Source organism: Erpetoichthys calabaricus, chromosome 13 (assembly GCF_900747795.2).
Source record: "Erpetoichthys calabaricus chromosome 13, fErpCal1.3, whole genome shotgun sequence".
Lineage (NCBI taxonomy): Eukaryota > Metazoa > Chordata > Cladistia > Polypteriformes > Polypteridae > Erpetoichthys > Erpetoichthys calabaricus.
The window spans coordinates 7,191,149-7,208,156 of NC_041406.2; the positions used below are offsets into that span (position 1 = coordinate 7,191,149).

General features: G+C 42.0%; 1 protein-coding gene across 1 annotated transcript in view; it reads right to left on the bottom strand.

The window, feature by feature from the left end:
- The window catches only part of ulk4 (unc-51 like kinase 4), a 499,390-nt gene that overhangs the window by 346,403 nt on the left and 135,979 nt on the right, over positions 1-17,008 (bottom strand). The window contains exons 18-19 of the mRNA XM_028817917.2: positions 9,911-10,018; positions 2,794-2,877 (exon numbers count right to left, since the gene is read on the bottom strand). Coding sequence (XP_028673750.1) covers positions 2,794-2,877; positions 9,911-10,018 — 192 coding nt within the window. The remainder of the gene's footprint in view (positions 1-2,793; positions 2,878-9,910; positions 10,019-17,008) is intronic.

Here is a 17,008-nt window from a genome sequence, read left to right on the forward strand (position 1 = left end):
ATTGTGCCTATGTGACCACACAGTAATACCCAAACTATTCCAAAGCGACGTTTGCACTGTGTTGTGTTTTTTGTATCTCACACCCTCATACACCTTTATCGTAAGAGCATTCCTTATCTACAATGGAGCGTTCGATCAGAAGAAAAGATGAAGCTGGTTTTAAATTAAAAGTCGTTGAAGTAGCGAAAGAAATTGGTAACTGTGTTGCTGTCTGAGAAGCTGATGCTAGATTGGAGGAGGCAAGAAGATGTAAAACAAAAATGTAAGTGTTGCATTTTTGAACGGGCGTATAAGTCGGGGTCTCATTTTATAAATCGATTTTTCGGGTTTCAAGTCCCGACTTATACGAGAGTATATACAGTAAACTTCTCCACTTGAGGCTTGACCCAGGGCTCACTGAGAGGATTATTTCTCCCAGATAGTCTGAGAATGCCTTGGGATCCCACGGTATGAGCTGTCAAATGTGGCTGGGAAAACGTGACATGTGGGCCTCACTGCTAAGACTGTTGCCCCCATGACCCGGATTCAGATAAGCAGTGGAAAATTAATGAATGATGGAATTTAAGAACGCTACTCTTCTACTAATTAAATATATTATCTATGTTTTATAAGCTCATATGGACTTATTTGTTTTTCTTTGTTGCATATTCTTTATTCTTACCTAATCCATCCATCCATCCATTATCCAACCCGCTATATCCCAACTACAGGGTCACAGGGGTCTGCTGGAGCCAATCCCAGCCAACACAGGGCACAAGGCAGGAAACAAACCCCGGGCAGGGCACCAGCCCACCGCAGGGCACGCACACACACCAAGCACACACTAGGGACAATTTAGGATCGCCAATGCATCTAACAGGGAGAACATGCAAACTCCACGCAGGGAGGACCCGGGAAGTGAACGCAGGTCTCCTAACTGCGAGGCAGCAGCGCTACCCACTGCGCCACCGTGCCGCCCTTCTTACCTAATATTACTTGTTTTTTCTTGTCTTGTAACATGTAAAATACACTGAGCTACATTCTGCGCTAAAGAAATAAAATGTTGTTGTTGCTGTATGCATTCAACATTTTAGGAGCAGTAGTAGCACTGCTGCCTTGCAGTAAGGAGATCAGGGTTCACGACACCCAGGTTCTGCCTGCGTGGAGTTTGAATGTTCTCCCCGTGTCTGTGTGGGTTTCCACCCACAGTCCAAAGACACGCAGGTTAGGTGAATTGATAATCCTAAATTGTCCCCAGTGTGTCTGTTTGTCCTGCAACGGACTGCCGATCTTGTCCAGGATTTGTTCCTGCCTTGTGCCCTATGCTAGCTGGGATAGACTCCAGCACCCGGCTGCGACCCAGGTTAGCAGGCTAGAAAATGACTGACTGACTGACATTTTAGCACTTGTCCAACCTGCTAATTCAAGAATCAGACTTCCCCAGGTGAAGTTAATAATAATAATTCTTTGCATTTTATATAGCGCTTTTCTCACTACTCAAAGCGCTCAGCAATTGCAGGTTAAGGGCCTTGCTCAAGGGCCCAACAGAGCAGAGTCCCTATTGGCATTTACGGGATTCGAACCGGCAACCTTCCGATTGCCAGCGCAGATCCCTAGCCTCCACTGCCCCTGAAGGCCCACAATAGAGCAACCTCACTTCCGCTGGGACAATTCAGAGTTTTCAAAGAAATGAAGCCCCTGTCCTTGGACCCTGAAAAGGAAACCAGGAAGCTGGCATGAACACAGACAGAGCACATCAACACTCTATAGACGGCACCCAAGTCAGACATCCACTAAGAGTCTAGCGTTTTGTCATCAAGCATTTGCCGTTAAGTCTCCCTAATATTTTACTCAAATGCATTACAATATCCGCTTTGAAGAGCCTGTCTGCTAGAAAAGGCGTTCTGTTTATTTTCTGAATACAATGATCATTTATCAGATTAAAAGGGAAGGGCAGGGAAGAGATGTTGCTGAGGGCTGTTTATTCTCCCAGGATGCTAGATGGCAGTGACCCTGGATATCTGTGCCCAGTCGGAAACCAGTGAGGTATGCTGGTAAATGTAGTCTGGCAATGCGGCCCTGCTGGGGTCTGTGGGTGCCGCAAGAAGAAGCAGCGGGGAATTACACTCCTTGTTGTTGGAAACTTCCATATGACCTGGCATCAGAAGTACTCCCGGTCCTTAATAAAAGGGACCACGCTGCCTTGTCCAGGCAAGTCGGAGCTGGGAGGAAGGAAGGCAACACTCGACTGGAGGAGAGCAGTGCAGTAGAGAGGAGACAAAAGAGAAATAGTTTTGTGGTTGTGTGCACAAGGCCTGTAATAAAACAGCCTTTATTTGAACCCGGGATTGTCTGTTCTGTTTATGTTCTGAATACAATTATCATTTAAAAGAAAAAAAAAACTGGAAATTGCAAATAAGGGCAAGACTATACTTACCATTAGTTTTATAATCCAAAACGATCGGATGGAATTGGTCATTTTCATTAGATGAAAAGCGCTCTCATCATAAACTAAGAGCAAATCTTGTTAAACCAAATGATTCAATACATAAACATCTCTCACATTCCCAAAGTAAAATGATTTCCAAAGCGCACAGATCATTAATTAACGCTGCGAATGGGAGCTTTCTTTTCGACGGTACAACTGTAAGGGAAGGTCGCGGAACCGTTGTAATTATTTAAATGACAGTTCACTGTGCGGTTGACAAGTCACTAGTCTGCCCTCAGGTACATTTCTTATACAATGCCTGCAGGGCTTCCAAGAACATCATTATAGATGAGATTCCCAAAAGAAAAAAAGTAAAGAAGCCTTACCCCTTCCCGAAGGCACCTCATTAGCACAGTGTAGGCGGCTGAAGGAACAGCCCAGCATTCTCCAGGGGGCTCTTTTTTCTCTTCCTGTTGGGAAGTAGAAGGGATAGCTGTAAGCATATCACAGTTTCAATCATTGTAACTCTGCTCAATAACCAAAAGAATTATTTGGAAGAGCTTATTACAGGGAAGAAAAAAATAAAATAAAATAAAATGAATTAATGGCAACACCGGCAGTTACTGTATAACACTTACACTGGGCTAAGCTGACAATTTCCCCCAGTAGACTCCAGTCTGTGCGTGACGCCTTCATTATGCCACAGGTATGCAGTAAGTGCTTATGCGTAAAGTGTGTGTGTGTGCCCGCTTGAGTATAATATACATGAACAAGGTGGAATAAATAGACATCTACATTATTCTCTGTTTATTTTATATACACATACTATGTATGAATAAAAAAATAAATACATCAATTTATTAACCTCTATTGATTCATTGTTACAAATAAAATGCTGTGGCAAGGAGGCTGGGGGTCAGACCCAGCCGGGATGCCTGTATGGACCGGGAGGCAGTCTATTGTCCTCACAGGTGGCACAGTGGTAGTGCTGCTGCTGCTTTGCAGTAAGGAGACTGTGGAAGATTGTGGGTTCGCTTCCCGGTTCCTCCCTGTGTGGATAGCGCTTTGAGTACTGAGAAAAGCGCTATATAAATGTAATGAATTATTATTATTTTATTATACGTTCCCCGGGCTACCCGCCCTGGATGATGAGGGGACCACGGGGACAGAGTAAAGAGGCTCAAACCCACTGGGGGCCACTGCCAGGGGGCATCCCGAGCTTCATAGAGCCCTGGAGACCTGCACTTCTGCCACACCTGGGCAGGTGGGGAAAGAACCTTCCAGAAACACCCGGAGTGCTTCCGGGTACTAGTGCGGCACTTCCACACCAGGAAGTGGCGCTGGAAGGTCATCAACGAGCACCTGGAGCACATCTGGGTGGACATAAAAGGGGCCGCCTTCCTATAGTCGGGACGAGGCTCCAGTGAGGAGAGGAAAGGTGGCCCACGGACAGGTGAAGGCCCGAGTAAGGGCGTTTGGTGCGGGAAGCACTGTGAGTGTGCGGGACTTGTGTTTGAGGACACTTGTTTAATAAAGCATGTGTTTTATGAACTGTCGGTGTCCGTTTGGTTGTGTCCGGGCCGAACATCTCACAATGCATAATAATCTTAAGTGTCACACGGGATGGACGGGTTTCCCAACCAGGAGAGGGGAAGGTTCCTTACCCCGACGTGAGGCCCCGGGTGGATGGACTGGCATCCTGGCCGAGAGACAGAAAGGTGCCATACCCGAACAAGACTCCCCAGATTGATGGACGGACATCCCAGATGAAGGAGGGGAAGAATCCTTACTCAAAGGGGAAGTCCCAGGCAGATGGACTGATGTCCCGGCTGGATATATTCAGAGTCACTTCCCTGACCAGGATAAAAGGGGAGAGCAGGGAAGAGATGTCACTGAGGGCTGTTTATTCTCCCAGGACACTAGATGGCAGTGGCCCTGGACATCTGTACCTAGTCGGAAACCAGTAAAGTAAATGTAATCTAGCAATGCAGCCCTGTTGGGGTCTGTGGGGGCCGCAAGAGGAAGCTGTGGTGAGTTATACTCCTTGTTGTTGGGAACTTCCATATGACCTAGAAGTACTTGAAACGGGCAAAAGACCTGGCATCAGAAATACTCCCGGTCCTTAATAAAAGGGACTGCACTGCCTTGTCCGGGCAAGTCGGAGATGGGAGGAAGGAAGGCAACACTCGACTGGTGGAGAGCAGTGCGGTAGAGACGAGAGAGGAGACAAAAGAGAAATAGTTTTGTGGTTGTGTGCACAAGGTCTGTAATAAAACAGCCTTTATTTGAACCCGGGACAGTCTTGTGTGTTTGTGTTTGGGGCTCACTGGTGCCCCCTAGCCTTCACACAATATATGGTGATATATATACACACATACACACACAGAATATATGGATATATTAATAGAACGATGTAGAACAAGAAATCAAGTCTATAAAAAGTAATCTGAAAACAATAGTCTTTCTTATCTGTCTACTATGTGGCACCTTCACATCGGTCTATCTACCTTTTATATAGTGCCTTTCCTGTCTATCCGTTTCATTCACTGCCTCTCACATTCCATAAATCTGTCTTTAAAAGTATATCATGCCAATCACATCTACCTTTCTACTATACAGCACCTTTATCATTTAACCATCTTTAATACAAAGCTATCCTATTATATATAGTGCCTTTCACATCATCTGTCACGTCATCTGCCCGTCCATCTTATGATGTACCTTTCAGTTATATCCATATCTGTCTATCATATACTGCTTTTCCTATCTATTTGTTACATAGCGTCCTACTCCATCTATCTATTATATAGTGCCTTATCTATCTATGTATGTTACATGCAGCTGTTCACATGCATAAACTGCCTTTCATATCAATATATCTCTCCATCTTGTATAGCACTTTTCAGTTACAGCTATAGCTGTCTCTCTGTCATATACTGCCTTTCCTAGCTATCAATCATATTGTGCCTTACATATTTATCCATCTACTATGAATAACTGAAAGGTGCTATCTATCTATCTCATCCATCCATATATTGCCTTTCCGATCTATCTATATTATTGTATTTTTCATATCTACTGTATCACATATTGCCTTTCATATCTATCCATCATACAATGTTTCTTTTATCTACCTGCCTGTCTATCTTTTATAGTAGATATAGCTGAAAGGTGCTATGCAAGTCTCCCTGTCATATATTGCCTTTTCAATCTATGTATAATATAGTGCCTTTCATATCTAGCAAGTGCCTTTCAAAACTACCTCTCTGTCCATGTTATATAGAACCTTTCAGTCACATCTATATCTGTCTTTCTCTCATATACTGCCTCTACTATCTATCATATAGAGCCTTTCAGATTTATCTATCTATATGTCCATCTTATATAGCACCTTTCAGCTACAGGAGTCTCCCTGTCCTATATTGCCCTTCCAATCTATTTATAATATAGTACCTTTCAGATTTAGCTAATGCCTTTCCTAACTATCCATCTGTCCACCTTATACAGCTCCTTTCAGTTATATCTATATCTGTCTCTGTCATATACTGCCTTTGCTATCTATCTACTCTATCTATCTCACAGTGTCTTTCATAACTACCTATCTTGTATAGCTCCTTTCAGTTGTATCTATATTGATCCATTTCAGAGTGTCCCTCACATCTGTCTATCTTATGTAGCCCAAGTTCAGTCCTGGGGTTTCATTGAGCTGTGGGGTTTTCATTCCAACCAGCTTCACAAATGGTTCAGTTTCACTACTAAATGTTCTTATTGTTTAGTCTTTTTCTTCTCTAATTTAACATTCAGGAATGTCTTTTTTATTTTTAGAAGCAAACATAAAAATCAGAAATTTGCATTTTTGGCCATTTCCCTAAATGTTAACTTCCTTTTACTGTATTCTTTTCCTGAGGCGTTTACTCCTTTAATTGTATCCACATCCTTACAATTATCGATAAGCAGTGCAGACACAGGTGTAAATGACCCTGAGGTGTTAAAGCAGAGCTGCTATTTCAGTACAAAATTCACTTGTCAGCTGATGATTAAGAGAAGACTAAAATAACCAGAACATCTTAAAAAGCAAGACAAAGAGCAAAAATTCACAGCACACACACTTGCTAGATTCCCCTCAAAATTTAGCAAACCCATTTTGTAATTTCTGGATTGACACAATAAAGGTAAAAACTAGGAAACATAGTGCTTGTTTAATAAAGACAAGGGTCTGGTTAAAAGCAGAAGGTGGTTGGGATGAACACCTGCAGTTAAGGTGGTCCACAGGACTGAACATAAGGACCACATAGTCATTCCTTTTCATTACTAATTAATACACAAATGAAGGTAACATTGAAGTAGCGGCTCTGCTTTAATATTCAGAGTCATTTGCACCCGTGTCTGCACTGCTCATCACTAATCGTTAGTATCTGGATACAACTTAAGGAGCAAATTCCACAGAAATAAGGTGAATTGACACAAAATGGTAAAGGAAAACACATTTCTGAATTTCTTCTAAATGTGAACGTCATGCTAGGGCAATTTTTTGAATGCAGAATTAAACAAAGGAAAAAAGGCCAGCTAAACAATCAGACTAAGGGGACATAAGAGTGACCCACTGATTTGTGACACAGGTTAAAATGAAAGCCTGTAGTCCCCGTGGTACACCAGTGCTGTCATATAGCACCTTTCACTTAGATTTTTATTACATAGTGCCTTTTCTATTTATCTGTTATATTGTGTCTTCCACATCTATCTATTATATACTGTAGTGCCTTTCACCTAATCGGTATTTTTCTTCTCTTACAATGAAAAATGCAATGTTTAAAATTAAGTCCTAATTAATCTAATGATATAATGTTTATGAGGCACTCATCTTTACAGTTCTTTCTGCAATTGTTGCTTTCAGTCCTGTAACTGAATGTATTGTAAATTATTTCTTTCAAATTAACTGAGTGAATACAATGTTATTAATTTAAAAAAAAAAAAAAAAAGACCCCAAAGTAAAGTTTTTTTTATAAACATTGCATTTTTCATTATGTCATTGCACCACTTAAAGCACGGGTGTCCAACTCCAGTCCTGGAGGGCCACATTGGCAGCAAGGTTTCCATTCTAACCATCTTATTCATTAGTGACCAGTTTTTGCTGCTAATTAACTTCTTCTGCCTTAGTTTTAATTAACTTGACTCAAATCCCTTTGTTGTTGCTTTTTCCTTAATTAGCAGCCAAATGATAATGAGACACAAAACAAACCGCCACGTGACCAGACAATAGCTGAAAATAAAGAAAGGTGAAGCTCTCTTTAAGGGTTATATTTCAGGTCACCAAAACATTTTAATACCGCTCTTAGAAAAATCAGGAAAATCAACAGTGTTGGAAATGTCTGCTGTGGCAGAATGAGAGCAGCAACAAGCCATGGAATTAAATAACGGGTTTTATTAACAGCAAGAATCAGCTTCTCATTAAGAAATTGGTTGGAGTTTGAAATCCCAGTTTAGCTGGTGATCTGTTGGCTCGTTCACATCTCATTTCTGTTTGGCTGTCATTTAACGAAGAAAGGAATCAATTCAGAGAACTGAATCCTTAAGAACAGGGCTATTAAAATGAAGGGAAAAGGAGTTAACTAGCACTGAAAACTGGCGACTGATTAAGAAAAGGCTTAGAATGAAAACATGCAGCCACTGCAGCCCTCCAGGCCAGGAGTTCAACACCCCTGACTTAAAGGAATGCCTTGTTGTTTCGAACAGGTAATACTGTGCGGTATCCAGAACTGTCAAACGTCCGGACACTCGGAGCACATACAAATCATGAACATGAGGGTTGATTTTTTGTTCTCTTTGTCGGTTTTACCTCACTAATGATACAGAACCCAATTGAACATAAATCACCTCAGAGCACCACGTCAGATTACAAATAATTCCTTTAGCGAATGTTATTACAATAAAATGGTATGTGGAATCTTAAACTGGAACAAAATTATCAAGCACCGTACTCCAGGCAAAAAAAAAAAAAAATAATAATGAACGGAGAGCACCCCCACTTTAATTTGGGATCTTTTTTTTTTTTTTTTTTTTTTTTTTATAATAACTGTTGCATGGGAAAAAAAAAAGAAATGGATGTCCGCCTGTTAATGTACACCATCATGTACATACATCAGGAACTGTGGTCGCCAACAATTTCATTGAAAAAAGAATGCTATATTAAGTTTCCCTCACTCAACATACAACTTAACTGGAATCTTCCTCTGTGGACTGACAGGCAAACCTGGCCACCAATCAGTGTTTTCCTTTTGTTTCGCCAAGGTACCTACCCGTTCCTCACATTTTTACTTGTCATTACCCATCTGAAGGTGAGTACGTCACTTCTAATTTTGCGCAGCACCACATTTATATTTTGCACGTTACCGCCTTTGAATGCAAGCATCGCCTTGTTAAATTGTGCGCGCGTCACTTTGTTAAATTGTGTGCGCGTCACCACATTTAATTCTGCGCGTCACCTTGTTTGAATGCGCGTGGCACACCTTTAACTTTTTTGTCACTTGCCTTTCGGTACGGTGTTTAATTGTGTGCACCACATTTAATTCTGCGTGTCACCTCTTTTGAATGTGCACGTCATCTTGTTCAATTGTGCATGTCACACCTTTAAATTTTTTGACACTTGCCGTTTGGGGGTTGAGGGACCTTCAGAACTCAACTTGATGTCATTTTACAGGAGTTAAGTGGATAGGACTGGCGAGCTTTGGTTTGCTGAATGGCCTGTTCTCATCCAGATTTTTCTAATGTTTTAATGTCTGTCTGATGTCTCGTATTTTACATACCACAACAGAACAGAAAACAGAACTGAAAAGGGCAGAGCATGTGGCTGAACTCGCCATACCTGGAAAGCATTTGTGTAGCGCTGGCTCTGTCAGGAAGAACGCTATTGTCTGTAAGAAAAAGAGATGCACTCATGATGCTTTGGAAATCTGAAACAGTGCTGAAAAATGACCAGAGAGTCCAAATTTGACATCCCCTGCGATTTCTAGCCATGTAATCTGACATCCTCAGGTGATGAAATTAGAAACTGCAGTCGTTAAGTTTGACAGATGACTGAAAGTCGTTTAATGTGACGCTGAACTAAATCTCTCAAAGACGTTGATCCTGAAGAGACCTCCTGTGAAACTTTATACATGGGACCCTTTCATCAGTTACAAAGTTTCAAACTAAACAGAAATGTGACTGTATGGATTGTCCCCCCACATCTGGAACGTTTTCCATCCTTACAGATAAGGCTGTGTAGCAGCATCTCGGTCCTATATGAAGCTTGTCCTTGTGAAATAAAAAGCACAAGATGCACATACATTTTCAAAACGTAGGGCACCGAAGACGTACTGACTTACATTAGTAGTGACTGACTTACATTTTGTTTAGTACTGCTACTGTGAAATCAGAATTATCCAGACAATCACAAATGATAACCCGAGCCCACCAGTGTATATATGCTTCAGCCTCGGAAAGACAAACTTGGAGCTTTCCTACCTGAGTGGCAACAAGGTACAGAAGCTCCCCCAGGGAGGGCAGCAGGCACTGCTTCAGCTTGCTGTTTCTAAAATTTTCCCGGATCAGTTCCGTAAGAACAGAGATGGCCTAAAAAAAAAAAAAGAAAACAAATCCATAAAAATAAGGACAATTGTAAAATTAGCAGCATTAACAGTTAAAAATGAAAGTAAAATTTATAAAGGAGACAAAAAATGTCAGAGCATAGCTGAGAAAACAATGCCAGTAATTTAAACAGTGCAGCTGGATGATAAACTGGACTGGACTGACAATACTGATGCTCTGTGCAAGAGAGGACAGAGCCGACTATACTTCCTTAGAAGGCTGGCGTCTTTCAACATCTGCAATAAGATGCTGCAGATGTTCTATCAGACGGTTGTGGCAAGCGCCCTCCTCTATGCAGTGGTGTGCTAGGGAAGCAGCATAAAGAAGAGGGACGCCTCACGCCTGGACAAACTGGTGAGAAAGGCAGTCTCTATTGTAGGCATGGAGCTGGACAGTTTGACATCCATGGCAGAGCGACGGGCGCTGAGCAGACTCCTGTCAATCATGGAGAATCCACTGCATCCACTGAACAGGATCATCTCCAGACAGAGGAGCAGCTTCAGCGACAGACTGCTGTCACCGTCCTGCTCCACTGACAGACTGAGGAGATCGTTCCTCCAACACACAATGCGACTCTTCAATTCCACCCGGGGGGGTAAATGTTAACATTATACAAAGTTACTGTCCGTTATACCTGCCTCGCACTCTCCAACTTGCACTGTGTTTTTATCACTCTTTAATTAATATTGTTTTTTATCAGTATGCTGCTGCTGCAGTATGTGAATTTCCCCTTGGGGATTAATAAAGTATCTATCTATCTACTTTCAAACCTGCTTAATTACTCCAGGGATGTCAGACATATTCCATGCATGAACCCCATCCAGTCCGTAACTTGGCATCACCGCCCGCATGCCAACATTCCACTCCTACCAGGCATATTTAGAGTCACCAGTTAATCTAACCTTCACTTCTTTATGATGGGGGTAGAAAAATGGTACCTAAAGTGACATTATTTTGAGCGTTAGTGCACTATCCCTAAAGTCATCATGGAGGATGCATGTTGAGCTTTTTCTCAAGACCTGAAACTTGAGCTACGTTTTAGCTTACAGACACAGACATTTGTCTCCGTTTCTGCCTTTTATCCACAATACCCCTGGGATGCTTGGAAACGGCCTCTGGAGCAGAGAACTTCTGGCTTACATGCAGCGATGTCAGAAATGGATTAAGCATGAGAATATTATTAGGTTGATTAAAAAAAAAAAAAACATTTTCAGTCAGTTACTGTTTTAAATTAATTAATAAATGCTACATTTTCCCCCTTGGGATAAATTCAAGGTTTAGTTTGAATAGCTTATTTAATTATGAAACAAACAATACTTGAGTGCCATCAGCATATAAAGAATGAAAACATGAACCAAGATTGAATTAGAAATTAGCATAATTTAACTTTCTTACAATCGTTTAATCCAAACTGTCCCACTGGGGTCAATTTAGAATCGCCAATTAACCTAACCAGCACATCTTTGGGAGTGTGGGAGGAAAACCCACATCCCTAAAACACAGAGAGCGTCCAGGCACAGGATTAGAATTAAGGATGAATTAGAAATGTCTTAATTAAAAAAAAAAAAAAATACGGATAATGGGAGTAAAGTACCGCTGCCTCATCAAGACTGGGTTTAATTCCCAGTCCAGTCACCGTGCATGTCAAGCATGCCTTTTTATGTTTTCTTCTTGTATTTTTGTGCGGTAATGCATTCTATTATTTATGCAAATCAATAATGCCACAAAACAGGAAAAGGATGGAAATTCTTACAGAATTGGCTTTTTAACGCACACTCCTTTGGGGATGAGAGAGGAAATCTGGAGTACCCGGAAGGAAAAATCATTTCCACATGAGGGGTCACTTATCTCTGGGGGTTTCTCTAGCACAGTGCGACGGTCCAGGTTGGCTCCACGCTCCTTTGTCTCTTCAACCTGAACTCAATGATAGTTACAGACCGAGATGAGCCGGGCAAATGAGGACACACACACATGCACGCACAAATCCAGCAGGGAGTCGGTGCAAAAAGTGCTCAGTACTTTTATTAAAACCAGAAGAACAAGCAGTGCAGTGCAACAAATGACCTTCCATAAACAGTCAATAAATAAATAATCCAGTAAAACCAAGGTGAATGGGAATGTTAACAAATCTCAATAAATAAAGCCTATAAAATGAGGTTAAGATCCAGAGACAGTTCTTCCATATAAATTTGAGCCCCAGTGCTTCCTTCTAAAACCGACGTCTCCTCTGCTTACCCCACACAGGAGATACCCAACCGACAGGTGCAATCAACCCTAAATTCCTAGCTCGGGTCCTCATTGCCAGGCCTTCGGCATCCGTGGGGCACCTTGATGAGCCGCACACACGTTTCCCATTGCCAGTTCATTGGCGTCTGTGGCAGACGGCGCCTAATGGGCTGCTTGTATTCCCCAGCATCGTTCAATATGAGCGCCCCTTCTTTAGCTTCAGGCTCCTCTCCCTACCATCTACCTCCATTGCGCTCTCATGACCCTGTCTCTCGCTCTCCCTTTCTTACTCTGTTGTTGTTCTTTCCTCTTAACCTCCCTATTTCTTCTCTCTTTTGTTCCCCCCTTTCCTTCTGCCATGCAGCTTCTTTATAATTATGATGATAATACATTTTATTTATTTGTAGGCAACTTTCTAAACACTCAAGGACACCGAACAATAGATAAAACACAGATTATAAACAAAATTAAAATATAAAAATCTAAATCAGACTAAGCAATTGTAATCAAAGAGAAAAAGCAGTCTTAAACAAATGAGTTTCAAGTTTAGATCTGAAAAGTAAAATTGATTCAACTGAACGCTCTGTTCCCCATAGTGGTAAGACGGACGAAGGGGACAGTCAGGTGGATGGAGGAAATGGCAACATGGAGGAGGTCAGACAGATATGGAGGGGCGAGGTTGTGGACAGCCTTAAAAGTTTAAAGAAGAATTTTGAATTGAATGCAGAACTTAACTGGAAACCAATAATAATAATAATAATTCATTAAATTTATATAGCGCTTTTCTCAGTACTCAAAGCGCTATCCACACAGGGAAGTGAACCCACAATCTTCCACAGTCTCCTTAATGCAAAGCAGCAGCACTACCACTGTGCCACCTGTGAGGACATGAAGCTGCTGCAAGACGGGAGTGATATGGTGAATAGAGGGGGGTTCTAGTAATGATGAGGGCGGGCAGCTGAATTCTGGGCCAGTTGAAGCTTATAAAGAGATTTGCAAGAAAGACCAAAGAAAAGGGAATTGCAATAATCCAGACGAGAAGTGACAAGGCTATGAACAAGGATAGCAGAGGTGTGGGGAGTGAGGGTGGGCGCGAATACAATTAATGTTACGCAAGTGGAAATATGCCTCGAGAGGAGCTGTGGTATTGTATGAGGAAGTCGGGAGTGGCAGAGAAGTATGTAAGAGTTGTACAAGATATGTACGAGGGAAGTGTGACCGTGGTGAGGTCTGCGGTAGGAGTGACGGAGATGAGGATTACATCAGGGATCGGCTCTGAGCCCTTTCTTATTTGCAATGGTGATGGACAGGCTGACAGATGAGATTAGACAGGAGTCCCCGTGGACTGTGATGTCTGCTGATGACATTGTGATCTGTAGCGATAGTAGGGAGCAGGTTGAGGAGACCCTGGAGAGGTGGAGATATGCTCTACAGAGGAGAGGAGGTCAGCAGGACCACCAAGACAGAATACATGTGTGTGAATGAGAGGGAGGTCAGTGGAATCGTGAGGATGCAGGAGTAGAGTTGGCGAAGGTGGAGGAGTTTAAATACTTGGGATCAACAGCACAGAGTAATGGGGATTGTGGAAGAGAAGTGAAAAAAAGAGTGCAGGCAGGGTGGAGTGGGTGGAGAAGAGTGTCAGGAGTGATTTGAAGCAAGAGTGAAAGGGAAGGTCTACAGCAGGGGTGGGCAAAATCATTCCTGGACGGCCGCAGTGGCCGCGGGTTTTCATTTCAACCCAGTTGCTTAATTAGAAAACAATCCTTGCCAATAATTACATTTCATGGCTTGTTGGTGCTTTAACTCTGCTACGTCAAGTCATTCTCATATCCTAGATTTTTTTTCCATTCTAAGGATATCATCCAAATACTTTGAAGTGTAAAACAGATGGATAATTCTCAATCCTTCACTTTTTTCTCTTCTCTTTCTTTCCAAGTATTTAATTAAAACAATTAGTGCACAATAAATACACACAGGTGTAAAGGGTAACAAGCAAAATGGATAACTGCTGGTTTCTTTTGTCATTTGCATCTTATTGTTAATAAGGAGCGATTAAAAACCGAGAATACAGCTGTTTAAGACTTAAATAAGCAATAAGGGTTCAAAATCTTAATGAGGGAGATAACTAAAATGAAGTAGAAGTGTTTCTAGAGCAATAAGGGCTTCTTATTAAGCAATTGGGTTGGAACAAAAACTTGCAGCCACTGCTGCCCTCCAGGAATGACTTTGCCCACCCCTGGTCTACAGGATGGTAGTGAGACCAGCTGTGTTATATGGGCTGGAGACGGTGGCACTGACCAGAAAGCAGGAGACAGAGCTGTTGGTGGCAGAATTAAAGATGCTAAGATTTGCATTTGGGTGTGAAAAGGATGGACAGGATTAGAAATGAGGACATTAAAGGGTCAGCTCAAGTTGGATGGTTGGGAGACAAAGTCAGAGAGGCAAGATGGCGTTGATTTGGACATGTGCAGAGGAGAGATGCTGAGTATAATGAGAGAAGGGTGCTAAGGATAGAGCTGATAAGTAAGAGGAGAACAGGAAGGCCTAAGCGAGTGATGGGTGTAACAGAACAAGATGACGAGGACAGGAAGACATGGAAGAAGATGATCTGCAGTTCAAACTCCTAACAGGAGCAGCCGAAAGAAGAAGAAGAAGTGGAAATACGCAGACCGGGAGATGTTATTGATGTGGGACTGAAAGGATAAAGTACTGTCAAGGATGAAACCTGTAGGGAAGGGGAGACAGAGGAATTATCAATAACAAATGAAAAATGATCAGTTTTGGATAATGTTGATTTTGTACCAATGAGGAGAACCTCAGTTTTGTCACTTGTTATTTAATTTAAGAAACCAGGATTTGATTTCTGCTATGCAATCAATAAGTGAGGAGGGTGGAAAGGAAGCAGTAGGTTTGCTAGTGAGATAGAGCTGGGTTTCTTCAGCAGAACAGTGGAAGCTAATGTTATATTAACGAAAGATATTACCAAGGGGAAGGAGGTAAATAATGAAAAGGAGGGGCCCCAGGACAGAGCCCACCTGAAGTAACAGCGGTGGGTTGGGATGTGAATGGTTTAAGCTAAACAAACCGAGTGCAGCCTGAGAGGTGGGATCTGAACCACTCTAGTGGAGTGTGGGTAATGCCAATCGAAGATAATCTAAGAGTCGTGTGACAAATGGTGTCAAAGGCTGCACTCTGATCAAGGAGGATGAGAATAGAAATTAAACCAGAATCAGCCGCCATAAGGAGGTCATTAGTCACTTTTATAAGTGCCGTTTCTGTACTGTGGAGGGGGCGAAAACCAGACTGGAACTGTTCATACAGATTATTTTGAGATAAATGAGAATGACGTTGAATGCTCACTATTTTTTCAAGAATTTTGGAAATGAAGGGTAGATTAGAAATAGGACAAAAATTACAGAAATTAGTCGGATCGGCAGCAGGTTTTTTCAGTATTGGGGTTATTGCAGCAGTTTTAAAAGATGAAGGAACGGTACCAGTAGTGAGAGAAGAGTGGATTATATTAGAGATAAGGGGGACCACAGAGGGGAGGCTTAGACCAGAATGGGATGGGGAGGGGTTTGTCCAGTTGACAGCTTAGACTTACAGACGAGATCTGAGATTTCTGAGAAAGTAGGAAGCTGAAAAGAGGAAAGTGAGGGAGCTGGTGGGTGAAATTCAAATGAATCCGTACCAGACTTCTGGATTTTTTCATTAAAAAAGGATGTAAGGGAAGTGCAAAATTCAGTTGAGTAAAGGTGAGAAGGTAAAGAATCCTGGGGTTGTGTGATATTATTAAGTAGTGAAAACAATGACTTGGTGTTGCCTTCATTGGAAGAAATAATGTGAGTATAATAGATTTAGTTTGGGCAATACAGTCCTTGTAATAAAGTATATGGTTTTTGTACATCCCTTTGTGAACAGAGAGTCCAGTTTTTTTTAAAACAACCGTTCAAGTTGCCGGCCTTTGGCTTTCAAAGGCCGAAGTTCAGGCGTGAACCAGGGAGTAGAAAAGGAGAAAGAAACAGATGTAGTTTTTAATTAATGGAGCGACAGAGTTAAGAACACAGTGTTATAGTGTGACACCAATTCTTCAGGAGTGGATAAATTATGAATGTCCATGAGGGAATCAGTACTAGAGGAAAGAGAGTCGAAGTTAATATTCTTAATATTACGGAAAGACATGAGAGGGGAAAGCTTAGTATTGGAAAGTGCAAGTTTAACATTGAATGAAATAAGAAAATGATCAGTTATGGGGAGTTCATCTGCATTACAATCAAGCGGGGTAACTAGAGAACAGCAAATCAAGTCCAGGATATGTCCTTTGGAATGAGTGGGAACATCAGTGTGCTGCTGGAATCCAAAACGCTCAAGGCAGGACGTAAAGTCTCTAGTAAGAGGGACATTGATATTATCCATATGTATATTGAAATCCCCCAGAAGTATTATTTTTGATGAAACAGTAAGGAAAACAGCAAAGTCATTCAAAAAGTCACTGTTTGGTTTAGGGGGCCAGTACACAGTTGAAATAACAGTAGGAATAGGTCCAGTTAATTGACACACAAGAGATTCAAAAGCTGCGGTGGGTTGGCACCCTGCCCGGGATTGGTTCTTGCCTTGTGCCCTGTGTTGGCTGGGATTGGCTCCAGCAGACCCCCCGTGACCCTGTGTTCGGATTCAGCGAGTTGGAAAATGGATGGATGGAGATTCAAAAGAACTGAAGGCAGGAACAGACAACGGCAGGACTTTCCA